This window comes from Brienomyrus brachyistius, chromosome 15 (genome assembly GCF_023856365.1).
Source record: "Brienomyrus brachyistius isolate T26 chromosome 15, BBRACH_0.4, whole genome shotgun sequence".
Classification (NCBI taxonomy): Eukaryota; Metazoa; Chordata; class Actinopteri; order Osteoglossiformes; family Mormyridae; genus Brienomyrus; species Brienomyrus brachyistius.
This window is the reverse complement of record NC_064547.1, coordinates 22,534,594-22,561,167: the sequence shown is the minus strand read 5'-3', so window position 1 is coordinate 22,561,167 and position 26,574 is coordinate 22,534,594. Positions and strand designations below refer to the sequence as shown.

At 42.6% G+C, this 26,574-nt stretch overlaps 2 protein-coding genes across 2 annotated transcripts; both read left to right on the top strand.

The window, feature by feature from the left end:
• Nucleotides 1-11,668: 11,668 nt before the first annotated feature.
• tal1 (T-cell acute lymphocytic leukemia 1) lies at nucleotides 11,669-19,234 on the top strand. Its single transcript, XM_048977430.1, has 4 exons — nucleotides 11,669-11,779; nucleotides 14,378-15,021; nucleotides 15,830-15,921; nucleotides 17,399-19,234. Exons 2-4 carry the CDS (start codon nucleotides 14,507-14,509, stop codon nucleotides 17,836-17,838), a joined length of 1,047 nt encoding a protein of 348 aa, XP_048833387.1. The 5' UTR covers nucleotides 11,669-11,779; nucleotides 14,378-14,506; the 3' UTR covers nucleotides 17,839-19,234.
• A 5,173-nt stretch (nucleotides 19,235-24,407) lies between these two features.
• pdzk1ip1 (PDZK1 interacting protein 1) lies at nucleotides 24,408-26,534 on the top strand. Its single transcript, XM_048976471.1, has 4 exons — nucleotides 24,408-24,686; nucleotides 25,316-25,430; nucleotides 25,755-25,835; nucleotides 26,041-26,534. Exons 1-4 carry the CDS (start codon nucleotides 24,530-24,532, stop codon nucleotides 26,111-26,113), a joined length of 426 nt encoding a protein of 141 aa, XP_048832428.1. The 5' UTR covers nucleotides 24,408-24,529; the 3' UTR covers nucleotides 26,114-26,534.
• The last annotated feature ends 40 nt before the right edge of the window (nucleotides 26,535-26,574 follow it).

Sequence of the window (26,574 nt, the reverse complement as noted above, 5' to 3'; positions counted from 1 at the left end):
CCAGGTAGAACCTTTTAAAGAAGATGAGTTTTGCATCTACATAACAGATCCGTCCTGCGTTGTTATTATTATATGATAAGTGCACTGTTACACTGAGCTGCCGTTTTTGTGTTGGCAGCCTTCCTGCTTTAACGAGTCTGGCCATCTGATCTCCTCCATCGACGGGGTGTTTTTAGCCACAGAAACGCCACTGCCTGGATGTTTTCTATTTTTTTTTGTTCTTCACACCGTTCTCCGCAAACTCGAGACCACGGAGTGTGTGAGAATCCCAGGAAGGCGGCTGTTTCTGAGAGGCTGCGGGCGCTACGTCTGGCTCCAAAGATGACACCACCTTCAAAACCGCTTAGATCAGGCGTCTTAGTAGAACAGTAAGTGAACCCCTCGACCTCGTCTGCTTGCTGCATGTATTCAGTTACAGCCATATGATTGGCTGTTATGAAGAACAGGGCCGTTTTTTTTTTTTTTTTTTTTTTTTTTTTTTATTTTTGTTAACAACTCATTGTCCCTAATAAAATGGCCACTGAATGTAATAATAAATCCAATAAGGACAGAAAGAGAAAACGCATGGCTGCCATTGGACGACAAGGTCTTTAAAGGGGCTCATTATGAAGCAGCTTTCTGTTAAGGAAATGCAGACAGTTTGGAGGACAGCACAGCAGTGGAGAGGAACCCGGAGGGCGAGGCGCATGTCATCATTACCTGCGTTAGAAAGGGACGCCCCAGTGCCGCGATTCATGACATCAGCATAAGGACGCAGTGGCAGCGAGCCACGGCCTTCCCTGCACTCCCAGCGGACCGGAACGCACTTTTCCGTCGCGCTGCAGTGCTCGAAGGAAAGCGCGTCTCCGCGGAAGGTTAACTGCACGCCTGTCAAAACACGATCCTGCCACATTCATCTTCAACGGGCACCGCAGGCAGACAGCAGACAGCCGCCCTCTCTGCCTTCCCCCTCCCCCCACCCTTGACATTCCCCCGGGGGCAGTGGGGACACAAAGCCGACAGGGTCAGAGAGGGACACCTGAGGTTCTTGCGTGTATGTGGGGGCTGGGAGGCAGGGGGGTACACACACACACACACACACATTTTAACCATCAGCCCCCGGGCTGCGATGTGTCAGAGAGAAGATGCTCTTCAATAACCTGGCCTGGCACGTACCGGAGTGCGGAGTACAGGACGAGCTGCCCAATGAAAGTAAACACATCCGCCAATTACCTGGGAAATCGCCATCAGTCCGGCCACATGGCTTTAGCCACAATCCTCTGACAGCCGGACCCCAGTTATGAATGAGGCACCTCCGAGGAGTAAGACAGAGTGAACGGGGAGTGAGAGAGCATGAGAGGGAGGGAGGGAGAGCAGGAGCGCCGCAGCGGACCGCTATGCCCCCGTGCCAAGTATAGCGTGGGCCGGATATTTATAGAAACAGAGAAGCAGAGGCCTCAGCACCCGGCGAGCCGAGCATGAATCACTCATACAACCTGGAGAGAAGTGAAGTGAAAAGCCCGCCTGCAGCTGGGGCACACCCCCGCCCCCGCCCCCCGCCCCCACCCCCACCCCCACCCTCACATGTACACCGATACTTACAAACACAGACGCTGACGTGGTTTCGCCTGCCCCCTATCAGGACCGTGAAGGTGCCTGGACATTACCCCCCCCCCCCCCCCCACTCCACCCCCGCCCCCGGCGAGATAACGTGCGGCACTGAGAGAGTGGTAAACGAAGGGAGGGGGACGACTCCTAATCTGTGCCGGCAGAGGGGCCAGGGGGCGGTACCGTAGATTAAGGTGGACAGTGGGTGACAAGCTGGGGCCATTAACCCGCACATGGCCGATGCCCCCCCCAGGGGAGCTCAGTCTGTGATAAAACACTCTGCTGTAGTGATACTTAAAGCTCTAAAACGTTTTACATGAAAACCGCAGCCAAATGCCCTCTGCCTACTAACAATAAAACCTACAATATGCATAAATTACTGATAAAATAAGAAAAGACCGAACAGCCAGATGGAATGTCTGTCTCATGTTGTTTCAAGTCCTACCTGCATGTGCCCCTTTCGGTACGTTTGCTTGCTCCAATCTGCAGTTTTTCCGTGTCGAAGGGGAATCGTCCAGATCCCCCACATACATAAGGTGGCCCCGCAGAGCCAAGCATAAAAACTTAAATTAGCACACTGGCCCGATTTGTGACCTGTTTCGGGAAAGTGACCTCACTCGCGCTCTTTTCCAAACGACCTGACTCATCAAGTGCATCACAAACGCCTTAGTCTCCTGGGACTGATTCAGCTGCAGTGAATCTCTCTCCCTCGGCACTGTCCACACTGGCGCAGTGGGAAGGGCACGCATGCTGGAGGATGCATACTGGCCATGAGGAAACCCAAAGCGGACCTCCTGTGCACATAGAAGACCACCACAAAGACAGCGTCGGAATGCAGAGAATGTGGGACTCTACTTAAGGAAAGCATGGTCCGGAAACATCTAAGATACACTTATGTACCCTATATAAGAACAAGATCAGTAACAGAAATAACATTAACAATAAAACAATGTGCTTAACAAAGGGGGGTCTGAGCATATTTCTGTCGTCATGGAGGGACAGAAGTACATATAATACTGGAAAAAATACACTGGTGTTTCTGTTTGGTTTAAATGTGTCAGATTACTGTAGTAGGTCTTGTGTTTGAAAGGACAAATAAAACTGAATGAGCTGATTTGCTTAGTTTTAGTCTCTCGCCAGTCTCTGCACTGTCCTAATCCAGTCTGGATACAGCTGTGAGCACATGCAGCCTGGGCGGAGTCGAGTGACCTAATTTGAACGGAAAGAATGTGTTTCAAGTGATTTTTTTTTTTGTTGCTACAATCTAAGCCGCCAGTGATGAGAAAAATCAAAACCTGCACGATCAACCTAGCCAGCAAGATTATGGAACGAAACGCAACAGCGCCATCTACTGGGCACTTAAAGAACAACAAAAACATAGGAATTGCGCATGCGTTGACGTGGAGGAAATTTTGTATTACTTGACAATAAACACATGAATTACAATGTAAAACGAGCCACGAAAGCCATTAAGAAATATAATAAAAGTGATGGAATTACTCAGACTGAATCGTACGATGGAGACTCCAGTTACAAATGAAATCTGGAATAAACGAATTCTGATTCTGAAAATATCTCGCATGTGGCATATATACTAGAATTAAACAATGGTAATAGCTCGTGGTTGAAGCAGAGTATAATATATTCATACTTTACAGTGTAAAATAAGAATCGGTTCTTCACTGAGGTTCAGGTATGATTGAATAGAATGGAAATTAGACTGAATTAATTACTGATATCAGAAGGACAATATAAGTCTCTGAATAAAAAATAAATCCGCCACACAAAACGCAATATATTTTTATTTTTAATTAAACGCACGGCTTCAAAGAGTAAGTCTTTTGCACAAAACATTTTTTACGAATTGCAGAGCCGTTCTCAGGAAACGCCAATAAAATACACTTTGTTTCGACCGCGAGGGTTACAAACATCTGATGGTAAAAGTAGTTCTGTATTCGACAGCCTTCGTAAGAGGGATCAGACGCTTTAATCGTGACAGCAGGCTGCCAAAGTTTTAGGAATAATACGTCGAAGGAAACGACTGTGCAAGAATCATCCCCATGTTCCAAATACACACTTACTGCGCCTGAAGCAGTAAGGAAACATTCCAATGGATATAAGTCTGTCTATTAGTCGATTTCACTATGTCTTGCAAGTAATTGTTTGTTACTAAACATTAGCACTGCGTATTTTGTAAAAACTGTATGCCCGGAGACCGTTAAAGGATGACGCCTAGCATATAAGAATAGAGAGATTTCAGCAAATGTGCCAAGTACGGCAGTTGATGATGAAATTTGACATGTGATGAGTGTTTATTGAGAATGCAAAATTAATAATGATACGGTTTTACTCCCATGCGACAAACATCGCTATCAGGATTCATCAGTACCACGTATCACGTAGGTCGGACTTAAGGCGGAATAAAGTACCACCAGGATCATTAATCATTAATTAAGGTACAGGCTGCTGGTTTATCATAGTACCACCAGAGGGCAGGCTTGTCTTATCTATCACCACATTTTAAGCTCAAGAGACGCTGTGAACGCACCTTATCATCGACACTCCAAAAATGAAACTGCTCAATATTTAGCACGCGGGAGGAAGTCTTACTCTGCGTCACGTAATGTAATAACCGTCACGTAATTTTCTGTCAATGGTTGAATAATTTGCTTGATATCTATGCGTATATGTTGTAAAGTGAGTCATTCGTTTTTTTAAATTATTATGATTTGATTTATTTTGTGTATCCAGCCCCACAGACAGCTATCCAGTATTGACTGATGTTCCAGGAACCTCAGTGAGAGAGGAGAAGAGTGAATGGATTATAACAATTATCTCTAGCCTCTTATCTACCCAACAACAAACACCCTGTTCACAAACTAATTTCACTGATTCTCCAACAAAGTGGATCTAAAATGCATCCAACGGACTTAATACTTCATTCAGCTTTTGGCTGAATGTCATACAACTAGGCATGAGCTAAAAATGAATTTGAACTAAATGATAGACAGAGAATTGAGAGGAGCAGATGAGAACAAAGGCCATAATAATGGGCTTTTAATTCATTATGTTAAAATGGTTTTAACAAAATCAGTTTTCAAGCCATTCAAATGGGGGGAAAAATCCATAACATGCTAAGTGCTATGAGTCCTGCTGGTGATAGTGATGTCGTCCATTTCTGTCAGGAATGTTAGTGGTCAGATCAATGATGACCCAACTGGGTGCCACAAACTCAATCATTTACTGCTTTTGTATTCGGTCCAAATGATCCATTTTCCATTTAAACATTAAATAGGAAAAATAGTCATGTGGTTTAGTCATAGGTGCGATCAAGCTCATGTTGATTCCTGGTACTGACACAGACTGCATTTCTCCGAAATGGTCTGTGTCTTCAGGCATCCCATTGTTGTGATGGTTGAGACCATCCACTTTGTTACCAGTTGCCTTCTTTTTAAAAAACATGCTTTATTTGCTATAGTACATTGGAATGCTTCTTTGCAATGACCCCATTTTGCTTTGGGGGGGGGGGGGGGGGGGCGCTGAGCCCACAGGCATAGAGACTTAGACTGGCCCTTTTCATGTTATGCCATGTCATGGTCTTTTTGATGGACTGCTTCTTTGCATAATCCATTCAAAATAAGACAACTTCAATCTGCTAAATTTGCTTCAAATAATAGTTCAGGTTTAATTTTATCGAAAGTCTGCAATTTTCCCTGCAGTACATGATATTCTTAAATGTCTTCGCATGCAGTTAGAAGTGCTTTCATATCTTCATGAAAGAATGTTGATGTTTCCTTCACCGATCTTGAGTTCACAGTGGTCTTCTTCCAATCCAGCTTCTCCCTGTTAATATTTTGCTTATAAGCTGAAAATTGATGTTACGCATCCTGGTCAATCTTCTCGCTGGAGGGCAATGATCTCTCCTGCTCTCCTGAATCTAGCAAGTACATTAGTAATAGGTAGGGCTCTGACCTGTGCTGAATGATCATCACCATTATTTTATTAACATGTGATATGAGGGAAACTAACAACAGTTAGACTGTTAGTGGTTTTATAACAAAGTGGTAGCAATTGGGAACAACAGCCACTCAGCTATGACGTTGCAGGCCACATAAAATCACAGAGCGGGGACAACGCAAGCTGAGGTGTACAGTGTGCAGAAGACCTCCAAACTTCGTGTGGCCTTCAGATTAGCTCAAGAACAGTGCGCAGAGAACTTCATGGAATGGGTTTCCATGGCTGAGCAGCTGCATCCAAGCCTCCAAGCGTCGGATGCAGTGGTGTAAAGCACACTGCCACTGGACTCCATAGCAGTGGAGACGTGTTCTCTGGAGTGACCAATCATGCTTCTCTGTCTGGAAATCCGATGGATGAGTCTGGGTTTGCTGGTTACCAGGAGAACTGTAGTTGCATGACTGCATTGTGCCAAGTGTAAAGTTTGGTGGAGGGGGGATTATGGTGTGGGGTTGTTTTTCAGGGGTTGGGCTTTGCCCCTTAGTTCCAGTTAAAGGAACTCTTAATGCTGCAGTATTCAAAGCCATTTTGGACAATTTCATGCTCCCAACTTTCTGGGAACAGTTTGGGGACGGCCCCTTCTTATTCCAACATGACTGCACACAAACACACAAAACAAGGTCCATAAGGGCATGGGTGAGCGAGTCTGGTGTGGAGGAACTTGACTGGCCTGCACAGGGCCCTGACCTCAACCCGACACCTTTGAGATGAATTAGAGCGGAGACTGTGAGCCAGGTCTTCTCATCCAACATCAGTGCCTGACCTCACAAATGCTCTCCTGGAAAAATGGTCAAAAATTCAATAAACACACTTCTAAATCTTGTGGACAGCCTTCCTGGAAGAGTAGAAGCTGTTATAGCTGCAAAGGGTGGGCCAACTCCATATTAATGCCTATATATTAAGAATGGGATGTCATTAAAGTTCATGCTTGTGTAAAAGCAGGTGTCCCAATACTTTTGGCAATATAGTGTATCTTGGATGACAATGTCCTGTAATACACACTCAAACCAGGGGTGGCGCCAGAGATTTTTTTTTTCTTTTTAACAAGGATGCTCTGAAATTTTGTTTCCCCCTAAGTGCTGGTCGCAACAGTTTAATTTCTACTGCAACGCCCCAAACACATGTATATTAACAGTTGGTTTGTTTTATTTATGTATTTATTTTAAGCATATTTTATTAAGTATAAATTATAGGTCTGGTATTCACACATTAAAATGTAACAAAATTCTAAATGAACCACAGGAATTTCCTGGGGGTGCTAAGGGGGTGGCTATATCATAGGGGTAGCTACAGCGCCCCAAGCCCCTCCTTGGTGCCCCCCCGCCTCACCTCAAACTTGCTTTTAATCTTATGTATCCACCCCATTTCTACTTTGCTGATCATTTCTTTAAGTAGTAAATGCTGTCCTAGTCCAGTCCATCTACGTTTGCTAATTTCTAACATATCGATTTCCACCTTCACCGCATCTGGCTTTCCTTGGTTCACGCTCCATGCATTTCATGTTCCAACAGTGATTCTTTCTGCCCAGCGTTCGAATTTATTTTGTGCAATGGCAGCATTGGTAGACAAATATTCAACCACACAAACAGCAGACGTGCTTTGAATGACCCTTCCTCGGTCACCCGAATGATTTTCATCTTCCAGCAACATGTTTTGGGGGGTGTCCATCCATTTGGTTTCTGGCATGGTATGGATGTGGTTTACCCTTGTCCTCTTTAACACTTAGATTGTAATTTATCGTCAGTGATGTTGTTCCCAGTGCTCGCGCCCTGCCAACACACTGTTTACTACATATTGTCACTGTCCAGTATAGATGGTGGGTTAGGTCTGATACCTCTATTCCAACCTGCCTGCAATAAAAGACCACAGATGACCAACTCTGATAAGAGGTAAGAATGCATGCAAGCCTTACAAACAGTACGATGTAGACTTATTTGCTTAAAAATATTACGTAAAGAAATACATTTACAAAATAATTGCCAGTTTTTAGTTTATCAAAACAGTTTACAATATTTCAATCTATGAAATCCAGTTTGATTGTCATTCAGTGGAACACGCTGGGTATGTTGTCTTTATTATAACAAAACAAGGTGTAACATCGTACTCTCCCTCCTTTCACAGTCACGCAGCGCATATTACAAAATTGGATTTTTTTAAATTGTTTATCAACTTAAAGTTTCATTTGCGTATTGCCGAAGTCATATTCACGAATAACTGTTACTAGTAACAGGTTACTTCGGCTCACCAGTCACCATTTATGTGTTACCTCAAAATGATCAAAGGGGGGCGCCAGTATACCAAGCAATCTTTTTTTTTATCAGCCGTCTTGGTCTCTACAACCTGCTTAGCGTGTAGGAAAGTGAATATGGGATATTTATAAAAGATGACTGAATGTATGTGTAAATGGCCACACCGTTCCCTCCAACCCCACAGTTAGGAAAACAGTGGGACTGTTTCACTTTGAGAAAAACAAACTCTTTGGTCGTGGAAATATTCGTATCTTTGTTTTATTTTCATGTTTTTAACAATTAATTCTGTTAGATTTATTTTTCATCACATTCTAACAATCATAAGACTTATAACTATATTATTATGATTTTCAAATTTTTATAACATTTCGGGAAATGGTTAATTTTAACAAGGGAATTCAAAGAACACATTTGTTTATTTTGGTCCTTAAAATAATAATTACGCCGAATGTAATTACGGTTCATTATTTAAATGTTTAGCTTGCATAATAATATATGGCGCCTGAATTAGTACTAGTAATTGAAGTGCGCAAATGAGCAGAAGAGAGCGAATTCATTCATTTCAGCAGAAATGTGCGTCATAAGTCTGAACGATATGTAGCTTGTAGCTCTTAATAACATTCTGAGTATCTGAATTTTGCTCATGAACACCAGGCTTTGAAAGTCTTTATACGTTTATACGTAGCTACACTAATACATTGTCGGGGGGGGGGATCCTTTATTAACCTATTACAGACCAGCTTTACAAAACGAAAATTCCCGAAACTTCAAAAATCCTGTTTCGGGTCATGAGATATAAGTGTTATGAAGGGCAGTAATTACACGTCAAATGCAGATCATTAGAAACATTCAGTCTAAATCAATAACCGACGAGGAAAAGCGACACTTAAGCCGCTGTTGTTTTTACAGGGAGTTATGAAAAGTGCCATCTATCCACAATGTACCATAACTTGTCACTTCCACTAATTTGTATGCACATTTCCTTTTTTAAAAAGTTATGACAACAGTCTGACCAGCAATTCAAATTATACTGACGATTTTTATACTTAATGACTTCCCGAGAAACAGCCGGGACATACAGTAGTAGAAGCCACACGGCATTGGTGCTGGAGTCTTTGCAAGCAGCGGCCCTTTCTCTTGTTTCCTGCCTTTTTTGAAAGACTTTGGGGGGAGGTATGTGTGGGAAGCTGAAACTGGCAGAGTTTCCTGTTTGGTATTCTTCCATTTTAGCCCTCATCCACCACACCAAGCGCCCGCAATTAGGGACGCGTGTGCAGGATGTTGGTCGTGACGACGGCCTGGCAAATGCGAGACGTACAGGAGGACTAACATCGTGACAGAGAGAAGAGCGCGTTCTGCTACAAACTGCTTTAAGACCCTTTAGAGTGTCATTCAAGTTAAAAGACCGGCGTTTGAAGTTACAGAGCAGAAGTTGGAAATGGCTCGTGACCAAAACTCCATATCTGTTTATGTTTTTATTATGCATATACTATGTGTGTGTGTGTGTGTGTGTGTGACACACAACAGTTTGCGAAATGTTGTTGTAAAATACGAGTGTTTAATTTTATGTGACGTTCTGTTTGCTTTAATTTGTTTAAGAAGGTTAATTGCGCTCAATTGATAGGGAAGAATTGATGTTTCGCGCGTGACTTCTGAAAGTCAGATCGATGCCCAGGCGTTGCAAAGATGGTGTGATTAAAAAATAACAGCGATGAAGCAAGAAGTGAAACAGCGGGAGCCGGAGGCGACGAACGGCGCCGTGTTGTGCTGAACCGAAAGCGCCGGTACATTGCGACATCCACAGGTTACACGCCCGGCTTATCTGCGGGGGTCCCTCTCCTGCTCGTCGCCTGATGGATGAACTGAAGGTCACGGCCGTAATGATACTGTCTTATCGCAATTTGCAAGGGTGCCCTTTGAGATTTACGCCAAATCCAGAGAGTGTCTTTGGCCATTCTTCTTAAATTCCAGTTTTGGTTGATTTAAACATGTATGCAGACTAAATTAAACGTTTTTCATTAAAATTGAAATTTCAGTGTCCAACGAGTATACAGTCATATGAATCCTACTTGTGGCAGCAGTACTGACAAAAATATAACAATAAATACTGACAAACAACATAAAAACGGGCGAATTGTTACTGTTAATCTTATCAGTAACACTTAGCTTACACTTTTAGCTTTGCTGTCAATGCACCGCGCCCACGTACTGGATAACGAAATGTGTGGATGGATGGATTGTTGAAAATGACTGCCTCTATTGAAGCAAAAATTGTTAGACATGGCGCAAAACACTGAACATAGACGGGGTCAAAGACGTCACACACCCACAGCAGTGTGTAAAAGTGTGTAAAAGGCAGAACCGCTTCAATATATTACACTTCTGTGGGTTGGAGCATTTCCTGAAGCGTGACCAGATACAAGTTCTGCTTTTCTCTCTAATCACACCACTCTGTGGTCAGTCTATGACAGATGGACCCACAGTAAGCATTAAAGAAATTAATACGCAACATTTACTTCTCGCAGTTAAGAAAAAATAACTTCTTAATCTGCCAGAATTGACTGTTATTTAACATGTAAAAATGAACAAACTACAAAGCCTCATTTGCGCAGATTTGTTCGCAGTAGCGTAAGTAGCGTATTTTCTGTTCAATCCAAACTGTAAAATCTTACCCTGTATTACAGTGAAAAGACACAGAAACGCCCAGCTCATTAGAGAAATATGCATATTGGAATGCGTTAGATTTTTCATTCATCTGTGGCTCTATTGCTAATTGAGGTCAAACTAGATTTGACGATGATTTGATAACAGAGAAAAGCCGCGGTTTTTCTCAAGTTGTTTATTATACAATTCAGTCTATCGCTATGGATTTACTTATTTGAATAGTGGACTACAGTCGAGAGAAATTGACTGTTATATCCGTAATTTAATCCTATGAAATTATTTTTGCAGTAGTGCACATAAAATCCCATACTTTTCCTGTTTGTGACAGGTATTACCTAATAACTGAATAAGTAAAGTGTATAAAATTTTAATTCTGTATGACAAATTCTTTGTGGTAGTTGGAGAGCGGAATACCTATTCATGTCAGAGTTTATTTCTTGGTTGTTTTATAAAATGACATTCGAAAGTTAGAAGGTAATCTGAAAAAATACGCCGCAGCAGAAGCTGCAGTCCTCGGTTGGCATTACTCTTAAATGATTAGCAGCCTGTGTAGAATTTGAACATTTTTGGATGCTTTCACGTTGCACATATCAACCACTCAAACATGATCAAACATTAATCACTTTAATAAAACCTAAAGTGCATTCAGCCATGTATAATTACTCGAAAATTGAATGTCAGTCTGTAAAGAAAGTCATACTCAAGTCAAGGGTGACAAGGCTGACATTTTTAACTGTCTTTGCCACATATAGGACAGCGTCGCTTTGTCTTAGATTTATGATTATTTATACATCCTATCATTCAAATTTGTTCCGTCACTCTGCCCAATTAATATTTACCTATGTCGTGAAGCGTTTAAACAAGACAATTTTCGTCTATTTTATTTATTTATTTGAAGGACAATGCGAAAGGCAACGATGAGCCCTTCCTATGCATATCCATATACAATATTGGTCTACACAGTTTTTTTTCTTCGCGTTTGCCTTCGATAAAAAAAGCAAAATAATAATGAATCATTTCATAAATAATGGGTTTAGGGGCTTATCGACAACGAAGTGGCCACTGCCGAGCTCTTATCTCGCCTGGCCACATTGCTCCCGTGTTCCGCTCCCCATACTAAGAGGCGCGCTGGACGTGATGTGGAATTATATAGACCTCACTTCCAGCTGCACAGAGCTCTTCAGTGAATCTAAAACCTCAGACATGGATGACCCTCGACAAAATGGCTCCACACATACAGTAACATCAACAACACTGCGAAAACGGTAAGGGGAAAATATAGCCGTATCCATCGACCTTATAGATTTATTGCAAATCTAATTCGATACGAAAATATTGGCATTTTCATAAACATATGCATTTCAATATGTCGGTTATTGTCCATTAGCAGGGATATTTGGTTTGTTTTATGAATCGGTTTTTGGGATAATGAGGCCCAATTTCCTTTTCTATGTCCAAAGTAACGTTACTGACCATTTTCTTATAAACTGATGCGGTACTTCGAACGAACCAAGTTCAACAAAGCTATATATTTTATTTTCATTTTTTTAAAATGGCAATACATGACGCTTTATTTCTTTAAATGAAGCTCTGTCCCCATACGTAGCGTTTTTTATTAATCGCCTTAACCGTTAAGTTGATAATTCTACTATCGACATTTTTAGATTTCATAATAAAACGCACATGGCAGTTGAACCCAAACCTGAAAAAACAAACGTTTGTTGGAGATGAATGCTGCAACGTGCGCACATTTGAGAATATGATATTGTGTTTTTGTCTGGAACACGTTTAAGGATAAGCATGCTTGTTTTCAGGCAGCATAAAAATACCTTACTAGTAAGAACTATTTATATAGTCCCATCGATTCAAATAATCGTCGATAGTGTTTCTTACTACATAAATATCACATTAAAGATACATTAGGTTTGTTACGAATAAATGGAACTTTAAAACAAAGTCTTGCGATTTCATGTTACGTAGGCCCATGATTTATCACATGATTTGTATTTATTACAAAGGTACTTTGTGCTTATATATTTAAATTGTTACGCCCATATGAAAACCACCAATAAAAGCAACAATATAAATTTACGTGCATGTTTGAAAAAAAGAAAGATGGAGTCCAGGAGTAATAAACACACAAACACGCAACAAACGATTTTTCTGAGGATAAGATAATTTCGTGGAAGACACAAATCATGTTACAGGCTACATTACGATTGTTGCTTCAGGACTACCTACACATGACCGTTAGTCAAAGGAATTTTCGAATTTATTTACTCGACTTACTGTCTGTATTATTTCCCGAATGGAACAATCATACTTAACATTTAAGGGATATGATTACCGAATCGAAACGTAAATTCAGTCGAACTGCTTTACAAGATATCAATAACTGTATTTTAGATTATATATGTCGCGCCTTGGATATTTTAGTGTAGATGAGCAGGTTAGGTTGATATAATTTTACAAACGCTTGTGGCAATTTTGTTTTTGAAGATATGAGAAATGATAGAAGGATTGGTTTATATGGAGGCTAAATGAAAAGATAATGGCTGTTGTAAATTAAAAGAAAATTAATTATTAAAACGAAAACAAGAATTAATTACTGACAAACCATTTGTTAATTGATGCATTATCTGAATCTTTACATTGTGAAATGAACATAATGCACATTTTTGATTATTATTATTACTATTACTATTAGCCTATTATTATTATTATTATTATTATTATTATTATTCATAGTTTATATCACCAACCTCTCTAGAATAAGAACATGTTATTATATGTGTCACGGAGACTGACGAATAATTATATTATGTTATAATGGATATGATCAATTTATAACAAAATGATACCTTTCTTTTCCATCCCTGTGGAATAAGAAATCGCAGTGAAAAAGAAATAACTTGTTCTGAACGGAACATTGCTGGCCGAATATATACGTCGAGGCAGATATGTGAGATTTGACCACATATGTATTCTGTATAAAGATCTCGACGCTATGGGAGGACCCGTTATATAAGCCTGACATAGTCTGACAAAGAGCAGTTCGTATTATGTGGAGACCAATCAAAACATCTAGCTGCCCAGTGATACACATGAACGTCAGTTAAACTGTACGCCGCCTGATGCGCAGGATCTAACAATGTTTCTGGCTGATAAAGTCACACCCCGTGCTCGCTTACACTTCAGGCGCCTTATCGGTGGATATAAGGCAGGTTGTATGAAACTATACCTCAAGTTAACATACCTCAGCCGGGGAAAAGGAGGTAAAAACAACATCAAGCGTGGAATGTAATCTATATGTGTTCAGGAGTGTTTGTACTATGCAAACAAATTAAAGTTCTAATAAATGTATTTAGCTCAAAATCCGTCAATCAGTTATAGTTTATTCCCCAACAAACAGTATTTTTTTTCAAGTATTCTAACTCATTTTACAACACTAAATTATTAGTAGGAGTCGAGTCATATATCACGAACCACAATTTTCTAACTATGCTGAATTAAAATGATTTAGGGCGTGACTTCATTTCAACCTGAAAATTAAGGAAAACGCGAATAATTTACGCAGTACTCTCTATTAACACGAAAACCCCTTATGCCTATTCATACAGAAAGAAAAAAAAAACAACAAGACAGTTATTATAATACAGTTACAAATAAATTATCAAGTATAACTGATAGAGGGACAGCCTACCCATGCAGTATGCATAAGACGGTAGTAACGCCTGGGTTAGGTACACAGTGTTAGGTACACAGCAAATGGGAAAGGAGTACATTTGTCTCGGATATAAGTTCAGCTTCTAAATCATATTTTTCTAATGTTACACATGCACTTCATACATGCTCTTTTTCAGGTTGCATCACGGATAACGATTGGTGGAATGCGAGGTTCGCTAAGGATTTTGCCTAAAACGTTTTCATACATTGTCACACGCGGCCACACGTTTTATGTTTTTCATTAGTTTAGTCGCAAAATAAAGATAATGATGGAAAAATTGAAATCGGAGCTCGGACAGAGGAGTCCCGAAGGAGATGCGTGCGAATCGCCGCATCACGACGCATCCACCCCTTCTGCGGGTCTTTTCGGCGCTCAGGGGGGCGAGGCATGTGAGAAACAGGAAAGCACGACTGCGGACTCGGCTGAGAGTGAGCGGAGAGATGAGACCGTCTCCGGGGACCACTGCAACGGGACTGTCATCGTTAATGGCGTTGCCAAGGAGACGGCTTACAACAGCAGGGAGCCCAAAAAGGAAGTGCCAGTGATCGAGCTGGGCAGGAGAGGAGGGAGTACCGATATAAAAGCCAGAGACAATAAGGCAGATAGCAACCACAAGGTGCAAACCACCGAACTGCGCAGACCGCCTGTGTCTCTGCCGCTGACTACCCGGGACCCGCTAAGCGAAACTCGAATGGTGCAGTTGAGCCCACCCGCTTTTCCTCTCCCAGCAAGAGCGATGCTGTACAGTAACGTGACGCAACCGCTCTCCACCCTAAACAGGTAAGACTTTAATCAGCACTTACAAACATTTTCTCTATTGCATTGAATACCAGGCTACAGATTGTACTTGATGCATTTTATGTAGTTATTTTAAGAAGTTACAGTTAGTTAAAATGTTTAAATGGCGGTTTCAAATGACAGGACGCACTAGGAAGAAACTTTCAAATTAAAATTGATAACATTTCATTGAATGACAATAAATGGCATAGTTATTAATATGATCACTTCATACCCAAATTCGTACCCAATATTTAATAAACCATGAATAACTTCAGTTTCAGAATGTTGGCGAAAGACTTCGTTTTAGATTTCGATTTAAAAGTGAAGGACAAGAGTGTTTTGATAAGGTCGCCGTTTTATTTTCAAGATTTTAACGCTATTGAATAATATACATTATGCATATATATTATATACTTAATATAGATTTCAAACGTACAAAATGAATCGATTTGCATGTTCTCTGCAAACGGATATTTTCCACAATGGAAATTCATAATGATAGGCCTACGACGACATGATAATTATATGCACACCATTTCTTGTTGATCGTGGGTTAACGTTTTTATTTACTATATATATTTCGCTCTATTCATTATATGCATAAAGGGACCTAAATACAGGTTTTCAGAAGCCGTGTAGTTCACCTCTGTTTGGAGCAATTCACTGTTATCGGTGCCGTTATTGAATTAAAAACGCAGTTGGGTAGAGACACGGTCGCTACAGGTTTTAACTGGATGACTAAGTTAAATTATTCAAAAATGTTGTTTTTGCTATGTAATTAACGTATGACGGAATCTTGTGCCCACAGTGGGTTTGGTGACGATCCGGAGCAGTACGGAATGTACCCCAGCAGCCGAGTAAAGCGTCGACCTGCGCCTTATGAGGTTGAAATCAGCGACGGTAGGCGGATTTTGGGTCTTTATAAGTAAAGTATAAGGCACTTTCGTTGTGTCTTGTTTTTATCCTAATTATACTAGCGACCTTGTATTTACTCCGTCTCTTTGACGCACTTGTCGACAGTCAACTTTTAAAAAAATATATTTATGCCCATAAAGTATAGTGTTTTTTCCTCGAACAGCTGATATCAAAGACTTAAATATACAATGCTGTCTACAGTCACGTTCTTTTTATTTACGCATTTACTTCATTGTTAAAATATAAGGTGAAATCAAGGCAGGCGGCACCCTTCGCCAAATTTTTACCTCTAACATGTGCCTTCTGAAATCAGCGACGGCAACAGCAGGATTTATTTTCGTCGGCACGATATTTTATGCAAAATAACGTCAAAATGTTTATAAGAATTCCCCTCGAAAATAATAATTCCCTTTCGATTTGTGCATATATTAAACACACGCGTGCACACACACACACTGAGACACACAAAATCTCGGGCAACTGGCACAATTTAATTAATTTGGTGTTTTTCTCAATTTCGTCCCCCTTTGAAAAACATTCCGTTATGGATTCTGTGAGTCTAAGGGAGGGATAACCGGAAGTGCGGAGGCTCGCTCTGAGGCAGCCCCAGGCACAGCTTATCCAGCGCAGATAGCTGGTGGATGCCCATAAAAATGCTAATGGTTAGCAGTGGACCCGGGTGCCGTGGCGGGATTAGACGTGAAGGCAGAGCTGTGTTATAACCTGATATAGTTTCACATAGGTGGGCCTGTTTTCATTTGATCATTTTCTGCTTAGGACAGCACTTTGACGAGCAGCCTTCAAGCACAGATTCATTCAAGTTATTTTACTGTATTCATTTAACGCTAGACATGTTTGCTTTAACATGTTATTTCTGTGAAATTCCTGGATTTGTGCAATATAAATGCAAAATGTTGAGTCAGTTAAGCCAAATTATTTGCCTGGGTGAGAAGATTGCAATGCAAATTCCGCCAGATAGAGTAGCAGGCCAACATATTCTGAGACCTGAATGTACTCAGATTGTTGCAGGTTGATTTAGACCAAATGTAAGCTAACAAATAAGATGGTTATTTAGATCAGCCAGTTTGTGGTCCAGTGAAAAAAAGCATTCGAGACAGCAAACCACATACATATGCAATTATTATATATATGTACGATTATGAGAATCTCCCAGAGAAATGAACCTGATCAGAAATGACAGGAAAGCTAGTTCTGTTCTTTAGAGGATGTTGTAATTGTAGTCCAAACAGGAGCACAGGCCATGTGGTGCTGTTGCTGGTGGACACTGGGATAGGAAACTGACCTGCAATCAGTCATATCCATTTCACTGGGATATGAAACCTACCTTTTGCGCTGTGAAACTGACCTGCAATCAGTCAAATCCATTTCACTGGGACGTGTGAGGTCAGATTAGACGCCGTAAGCCACTATTCATGCTCTCCTTCTCCCTCTTGCTCCTTAGGCTCGCAGCCCAAGGTCGTGCGGCGGATCTTCACCAACAGTCGGGAGCGTTGGCGACAGCAGAACGTCAATGGCGCCTTCGCCGAGCTCCGCAAGCTCATCCCCACGCACCCGCCAGACAAGAAGCTCAGCAAGAACGAGATCCTGCGGTTGGCCATGAAGTACATCAACTTCCTGGCCAAGCTGCTCAACGACCAGGACGACATGGTCGGGGCTGGGAACGCTGTTGCCAGGGTGCGGGAGGGCCATGAGGCCAGCCTGGCCAGGGAGGACCTGCTGCAGGAGATGCTTTCGCCCAGTTCCAGCTGCGGCAGCCTCCTGGACGGCGACGGCAGTCCGGAGAGCTTCACCGAAGAGCAGGACTCCTCGGTGGAGATGCGACCTGCCCCCAGGGCTTTGCACCACCATGGACTGCCATCAGACGGGAGCCACCAGCGATGATCGACTCGGCTTTCAGGAGAACGAGAAAGCCAAGTTCGGAGGGGAGATGTTTCGCAGGCTCTGGATGCTGGGAGAGCAACAATGGGGGAGTGAAGACGGCATCCAGCAGCATCCTTGGAGAAGCTCCTGCCCTCATGCTTTGTTGACCATACGGCTTCTGTACCTAGTTCTGTTTCATTTTCTTGCCCTGTTGTTTTTCTTTCTCAGTCTTTTCTACTGATGCTCCCCCAGCAGAGTCTTCTCTAACAGACTGTGGTACATGGTGGTGTGTGTGTGTGTGTGTGTGTGTGTGGGGGGGGGGGTCTCCAGCTGATGTAGGTCTGTTTTTCTTCCTGCTGTTGTAAGCAGGTTAAGGACTGTGGGCCAGCAAGACGTGTTCCAGGACAATTTCAGAATTTCAGCTCATGAATCAGCCCAGCAAGAGAAAAAGCAAACATAATATTACAAGACAAAATGGGACATTAAATGAGAACACTGATTCCAAAAGGGTAGCTTGCGTTCACCAAAAATCACAGAAGGTACTGTACAACAGACTGATGGGAAGATTACAGTGGGATTGTACTGTACTACACAGGTAGTACAGCACACAGGTTGTAAACATACCATATTAACTCTTTGCTTGTAGCAGACTATAAACAGCATTTCTTCGAGAAAGCACACATTTTAGGCAGTACTAAATCAAACTAAAATGGTATTTTTTAAAGCATACAATTACCTATGTTGGCACAGGTTATGCATTGTGTGTGTGGGGGGTGGTCTAGGACGGAAGCATCATTTTATTTCGGAACATTTTGTTAACTAAAGCAGGTTAACAAAGGTTTGGATGTCGTCGTTGCCACAAAACCTTTTCAACTTTATTGCCCTTTAAAAAAGGGAGAAAAGACCACGGTATTCCAGGAGGAAACACAAAATATTTAAGGTATAGAGAGGGACATGTTGGTAAGTTACAGGAAGTACTTTTCAATGGTGTGAGGTACAAGTGGTCTGAAGTGTTCAAATGGGGGAGGTGTATATCTGCGTTCGTTCCCTATACCACTCACTTTGTACATATATATATTTTTATTGTGCTATAGTATGGTACATTGGATTTCTCTCCTTCTACACCGCCCCCATTTCATTGGTATTAAAGGCACCGCCAGACCGTCCATCGACACACCTTGGTTAAGTAAATGTTTTATTAGTGTTTAATATAATCAACCCCTGCTTTCTTTAGCAGGTGTTTAAGTAACCAGTCTTGGTACCTTCAACTCTTTTATGTATTGAACAAAAAAGGAGAGTTTTGATGTGACATTAGTAGAAACATGATTGTTGTAAAATGATTATATCTATAAATAGATGCGGTGTTATCTCAGAATTTATTATAAAAAAATCGCAATAAATACAATAACAAGAAGGACTTGAATTGTATTCTTTATAAAATTACAGTTGGCGATGGCTTTACTGAATGATCGCAATATAAATGACTCATGTAGACCTTAAATGTTGTTTCTTTTGAATTCACATTGAGAAAGTCTTAATTTACCTCTGATGGTGTACAGGAATCCGATAGCAATCACAAATGAACGCGAGTACAAAGTACGCCAAATTTATATCACGTGGTTTTCATCTTGAAACACATTTGGAAATTGGAAGTTGGTCAATTTATTTGAAAACGACGTTTAATGTAAAGGCATGGCAGACTGGACTGAGCACAAAAAAGCCTCGCTTTTTCCAGATGTATATACTACATGCATTGTAAATAACGAATGAAAGAGAGAGGTACAGCTAAAACCAATTATAACAACGTCACATGTGTCATGAAGTGTCATAGATCTACAGTAGATTGAGACCTAGACTGGCACACACACAGCGCCCTACAAATCGCAGTCGGGGTGTTATAAAACATCGCACCATTACTGATATGTTACAAACGGTTCTTTATAAGAAAGTATACATTGAGTTGATTTTTTAAAATAAATATAATGCACAAGTCTTACACATTTCAGACACCGTGAGACTTTCTGGACAAAACCAGGAAACCTCGATCGCGGACCGAAGCCCGAAGCTACCGTTCTCCTTAAAGTGAGGCTTGAATTCAGATTCAGATAAGAGCCAACCGAGACACGGTTAACGCTTTTATCTATTAGCCATTAATGCCCTGAAACAAAAGCACTTTGTAATTTAATTATACAGATTCAATTACACCTTTTCAAGTGTGAAAATACAGTAATGTAGGATACGTGAGGCACAACGAACAAATTATGATTAATGTACTTAATTAGGTATATTTCTGTCCAAATAACACTTGATGATACGATACAAAGAGTGGCTACAAGCCCCTTCTTTTGGCATTACATCTGATGGTACACCTGGGGCGATTTGTTGGACTGAAGGAGGGGAAAGAGTGAACTAGCGTTACCTTTTCTGTGCCGAAACGCCAAAAGGACATACAGTACAAGCCAACTAATAAACTCACCGTAAACACTAGTGGCCACAATCGTGGAAACACTTCCGGCTTCAGAGGTTGCAGAACTTTATTTAACTGCTGCTCCAGTTACTTGTTTATTCGCCCGGTGTATGATATTTGTAAACATTTGTAACATATTGTGACTGTTTATAAACATTACCGTCAATATTCGTATAGTAATTTTTGAAAGCGTCAAAAATGCTAGGTGTTTGCACAATTTTGGTCATTAGTGTATGTGAGCAATAATAAATAATAATAATAAGCAGGTTAGACCCACTGAGATTTAAAATTTCTTCTAGAAGGGGGACCTGGCCAAGAAAGGCTACTATAAGCATAGTTTCATAGCCAACACATAAATAACGCGTATAAGTGCAGTGAAGCAATTGTCACGCTTTTTACCGTTGGCGGTTGGCTTATTTCCTGACTCGCGGGAACAGGTCACGACCTAATATGAGTGAAATAAAATACTAAAGTAAATAAGATATGAAATACCAAACACAGGTGCATCTCCAAGATCAGCTCTGACATGTAAGGGCCCAGCAGATAATACACTGTCACTGCTCGTGTCCCCAGCTCTGACTTAAGGGGCAGTCAGGACCCCCGGAAAGACAGAAAGCTCATTTGGTCCAAAAGGGATAATTACCAATGACTGATAATGAAATCCTTGATGTCTCCCCCCAGTTTCCCACGTTTGGAAAGCAGTTGATCATGTGTTCATATCACCAAGTCAATGTCTGCTGTGGGTGGGGTAGGGGACACTAGGATTTACCCCAGAGCTGCTGTAATGGGTGCCGGATAGTGAATCTGATGTCTGACAACATCTTATGCCAATGAAAAAGCAATCAGGCCCTTCTCCAATCCCACTGGGACGGGACAGCAGCCTGACAGCAAAACCCGAATCCCAGGAGATTCCCAGTGGGATCATGCACTGATTCCCAACACAGACCCCCTGTCGCACCCTTCACCCTGCAGAGCCAATGGAAGGCAGCGGAAAAACACTTAATACATAAAAAAAGGCAAATCTTTATACCGATACACCTACCGATTACATGTCTCCTACATAGAGTATATTAATCCATCGTAAAAAATAAGTGGGATCCCAAACAGAAACGTTCCTATCAACGCCCAACAATACAGATTGTAATACTTTTAAGTATAAAAATATCTGCATTAAAGCTTTTTAAACATTGTGCTAAATAGATGAGTCAGTACGAATAACAGTGTCCATTATCTACCCATTAACTCATCCATCTTGTATGTTGCGTACATGCCAGTGATTTAAACAAGTCTGGTGGTCCCCAAACAAGCCATTTAGACCTGCTAACTAAATCAGCACAGGGTCTCACAATAGTTTTTCTTTTTTTTAATTAAAATGAATAATTCCTCAGTTTTCCCATAGAATCCCACGTGAGAACAGGCAGGACCCAAACTTTGATAGATCTCAGTGGACCATCCTTTCTGTTAAAGACCTGCTTACAGGGCGATAAAAACCATCACCGAGGCCTGAGATACGTAGATAGGGGAGAAGAATTCAATTAAAGGGCTCCTCCCTCCCCACTGAAGGGACGGTCCACAGGGACCCACGGGCCTTCAGTGAACCTGAGAGCGGGCTGGTTCTCAGCGTCCGCAGGGAGTGATGGAAGGAGCCCGCAGCGTTCTCTCATCAAGTGAGCGATCCCCTGAGGGGGCGGGGCATCGTCAATGAGAAGGGGAGGCAGCGAGGGTGGGGAGGGGTGCATGTTCATGAAAGAGTCCGCTAATTTGGCCCACCGAACAATGGCCCACCGTCACAATGCCGGGCTCTCCCATAGTGCAACTGAGCCGGGCTCCCACCCTCACGAGTCCCTGGGGGCCGCGAGAAGGGTGTGGCCCCTGCCCTTGCAAAGGTCCCTTCCCTCCGCACCGCTAATCAACCCCGCGACCAGTTTCCTCATCATCCTCGGCCCTCACAGCCACTGCAGCAGTTTGTCACTAAGGCCTCTCAGCAGTGCCTGTAACAATAATGAAAGAGACACACATACATGTCTAACAAGGTAAAAGGATAAAGACAAGAGAGGATCTCTTCCCAACACATCCCAACCCCAGGCAGCACCTGTAGCTGCTGTTAAATGACATCAGAATTAAGCTGAATTTTTGACATCCTGCGTAGGAGAAGTGGGTGTAGAAAATGGATGGATGGATGGAGGGATTGGCTGGATGTATGGATATCTGTGTATCTGTGCCATTTATGAATATGTGACAATTTCAAACTAATATTTCTAAAAGTGTCTCAGACACTTGTAATTTATAAATGTAAATCTGCAAAATCTGTAACCATGCAAATAAAAGAATCGCCATAACACTTTTCTTACATTTATGACGCATTACTAAGAACAAGAGAGTCTCAGGGGCGGCATGGTGGTGCAGTGGTTAGCACTGTATGGGGTGGCATGGTGGTGCAGTGGTTAGCACTGTATGGGGCGGCATGGTGATGCAGTGGTTAGCACTGTATGGGGCGGCATGGTGATGCAGTGGTTAGCACTGTATGGGGCGGCATGGTGATGCAGTGGTTAGCACTGTTGCCTCACACCTCTGGGACCCGGGTTCGAGTCTCCGCCTGGGTCACATGTGTGTGGAGTTTGCATGTTCTCCCCATGTCGTCGTGGGGTTTCCTCCGGGTACTCCGGTTTCCCCCCACAGTCCAAAAACAAACTTGCTAAATTGCCCGTAGGAATACATGAGAGTGAATGGTGTGTGAATGTGCCCTGCGATGGGCTGGCCCCCCATCCTGGGTTGTTCCCCGCCTCGTGCCCATTGGGATAGCTTCCAGACCCCCTGTGACCTAGTAGGATAAGCGGTTTGGAAAATGGATGGATGGAAGACAGTCTCAAGCATATTTAACTATGGATAAGAAGTGAGGGTCACACATTAAGAGATGCTCCCTGTAGTTACGAGGACATGGTGCAGCATTTTAGCCCTTTGGCAGGACTACAGAGTCTCGCACCTGGGCTGTGAGGAGGTTGTGTGTGTGTGGACAGTTTCTCAGAGTCATGCTGTTCTGATTGTAACTCATTTGCCATTAATGTGTGTACAGAAGCATGTTTATTGCATTCCATTTGAACCCAGAAGTTGGAATTTCTGAGTTCCTAGTCGGAAATTTCAACTGGAAAGTTGAAGGAACCTCTGCATCTCTGACTTCAGAATCCAAGATGGCTGCGTCCTTCGTCAACAGAAGTGAAAGCTATAGTTTTATACGGTTTATTAGCACTTACGTCTTATTTGTGGCTCATTAAATCGGTCGTACGCACAATACTGTCCAAACACTATCTGTGGATGTGTTGGTACAATGTTTGTATGTGCCAAATACCACATAATACATTATCATAAACAGGTATGGCTAACAATGGCTAACACTTAACTGGGCTAGAACTGGGGCCTGTTTCAGAATGTGGGATATCTTGCTTAGCCGGATAACATCGGATTTAAGGTTGTCTGGGCTAAATATAAGGGAACATAGATAAAGGCCATTTAAACTGGGGTACTTTAAATCCAACAGGTTATCCCACTAAGCAAGAAATCCTGTTTTTGAAACAGGTCCCTGGTATTGCTAAATAGCTTTGCGACTTGTTATATTGGAATGACGTTAGCTTAGGTGTGACGTCATTTCCAGCTGCGAGGTAAACGGACCGCAGCATTATTGCCATGCCAGGGTTCTGACACCCCCATGAAAATACCCAGACCTGCCTTTGATACATACTGCTACATACAAACTGACTAACTTCGGAAAACACTGGACACTGTATAACCCACACACTAACTACAGCAACACTGCATACTTTCTAGGAAACTGAATGGGTCTGTCAGTGGCAGCCATCATTAGAGGACGCCCCCCCCCACCCCCAAGCACTATCACTCTCAACATTGCTCCTAAGGCCATTAACAAAAAAATGCTTCCTGGTCCAAATTAACTTGGAAAAACATTTCCCGAAAACCAGTTTCTGTAAAATGAAAACTGACGGCAAACAGCCAATAAGCTCATTTAAACTGTGCCCTCATTACCTTCAGAGATTGTGCACGTCTGGACATTGAGTAGCTGGATTTACCATAAAAATAGTCAAAGCTTTACAGATACAGGCGGGGGCTAGATGTGCTTATCTATTCAGCACGTACTCTGCCATCACTCGGCTGTCTGTTTACCTTCAGAGGGGTGCTGTGTGGACAATGATTGACCGGGGAACTGGGAAGGTCTAGGAGAAGAAACGGCAGATGATTCCTCTCCACTCTCTGAGGCGCGTCTGTGCTGCTCGGACGATTATTTCTGACTTTGGTCTTCCGCAAGACAGTCTGGAGATCATGATGAAGGCCACCACTGCTGTCCCGCTCCTGCTTTTGCTGCTGCAGGGGAGAGCCACAGCCCAGGAAGGTAGGGGGGGGAAGGCCCCCATAGCTCGGCTTCCTGAACCCTAACCTCCATTACAGTCCACATTGTCATGGCTACCTCGAGAAATGCGATTTAAGTCAGGTTCTTACAGAAGACGCTGCGCATGACGATGGTACGGGGTTCGTTTGGCTCACATTTGTGGTAGCTAATTGGGGGGGGGGGGGGGGTAAATCCTGTACTGCTACCACTGCTCAGAACTATGCAGAGCAACACACCACTTCAGAAAACTGCAAATGTATAGTTTAACTGCTGTTGCATCATTGTTTTTGTTCTCTAGTTCTCTGCTGAAGGTTAAATCCCCGTTTTTCAGGCATGTTGGGTGAAGCAGACTGAGTAGATGCATCTCCGGTTGGGTCAAAGTTATCAGAGGAAGAGAGAGAGAGAGACACCCAGCCACTTTTAAATCAGCACGGCTGGGGTTTAGAGAGCGGGTTATGGACCACAGGCGGGAAACGTGGTCTTTGCTGAAGGGCTAGAGCAGTTTTTAAGAGGACACAGCAGAGAGGTTATCTGTGAATGCAGGTGAATGCAGCAAACACACACACACACAGACAGGCTCATAGCTGGTATATGAGACAGCTGGCACCTCTACCTCTGTACCTGCCTCCCAGACAGGGAGCAGCGGGTGCTGAAGCCCTGGATGACCGGGATAATGGCAGTGACCGTCTTCCTCTTCCTGGTTTTCGTGGTCTTCCTTGTGAAGAAGGCGTGGTGCGGGGACTCCAGGTAACACGCCACGTGGAAGCGTAAGGAAATGTGGTTGCGCACCAAGAAGCCCAGAGCATCTCAATGTTTTACAAGAAGAAAAAAATCACAGCGATGTGCAAGCACAGCTGACTGCGTCATTATGAAGTAGCCAGAGGAAAACTGTAGGATGGATTGTCAACCTGAGGGACAGAGCTGGGGGGGGGGGGGGGGGGCTTAAGGATACAGTTATGATGTCACCCTTCAGGAGAGCAGTGCTAATGTTCATGTGGTTCACATCATCCAGCACCATGAACATCTCCTTGTCAGGAAGCACACGGTTAATATGCTGCCTACTTCTCTTAGTAATGAGGAGGAAGCGGCCCAGGGCAAAGACTACAGCAGGACTAACGACTCCATGTGCAACACGAACCTGAATATGGTCAGGTAAGGCTGCCATAACGACAAAACATTGCGAAATCCGCCATTTTGTTTTGTTTACTTACACTGAAGTACTTCCTGGGTTACTAATGTCTACACAGTGTGTGAATGTGATGACTCAACAAGACCCTAAAGGTCACACAGAGCGCGGATCAGGCGGTGGGCTGCAGGCCTTGTTCTGACACGTGCTTTCTGCATGTCTGTTTTCCAGGAGTGATGAATATGACAATGCCTTTGATAACATAGCTGCAGAGGGGAAGGGAGTGATCATCACCGCCATGTGACACCCAGCCACCAATAGGGGCTTACTGTCCGTCAGCCCACCTGACCACTGTCTCCCAGTGTGTCTCGCTGTCTTTGGTACAAGTGCCGCTACTTAGCATATATCTAACAGTTTTGCCTGGTGCTGGTGGCAGACTGAGGAAGCAGAAATCTGTAGGTTTTGGCAAACAGCGAAACCCCAGCCGAAGACGACTGAAAACCACACCGACGACACAGGAGAGTCACAGCTTAACACAGCTAAAATATCCCTCATCGAATCTCTCGTTCTTTTTAAATGCAGTGTGTTGGTGATCTAATAGCACTGAGTTACTGTTCTTGTGCAATTTTGTCTATTTTTTTATATGTTGAAATTCACTTATTCTATTTCTGTGAGAAAACCAGTCTTTGACCACGGCATTAAAGGTTAAACGCGTGCACACCTCACTTTTGTGCATTTGTTCTTGCGCTTACATTCCACCTCAGA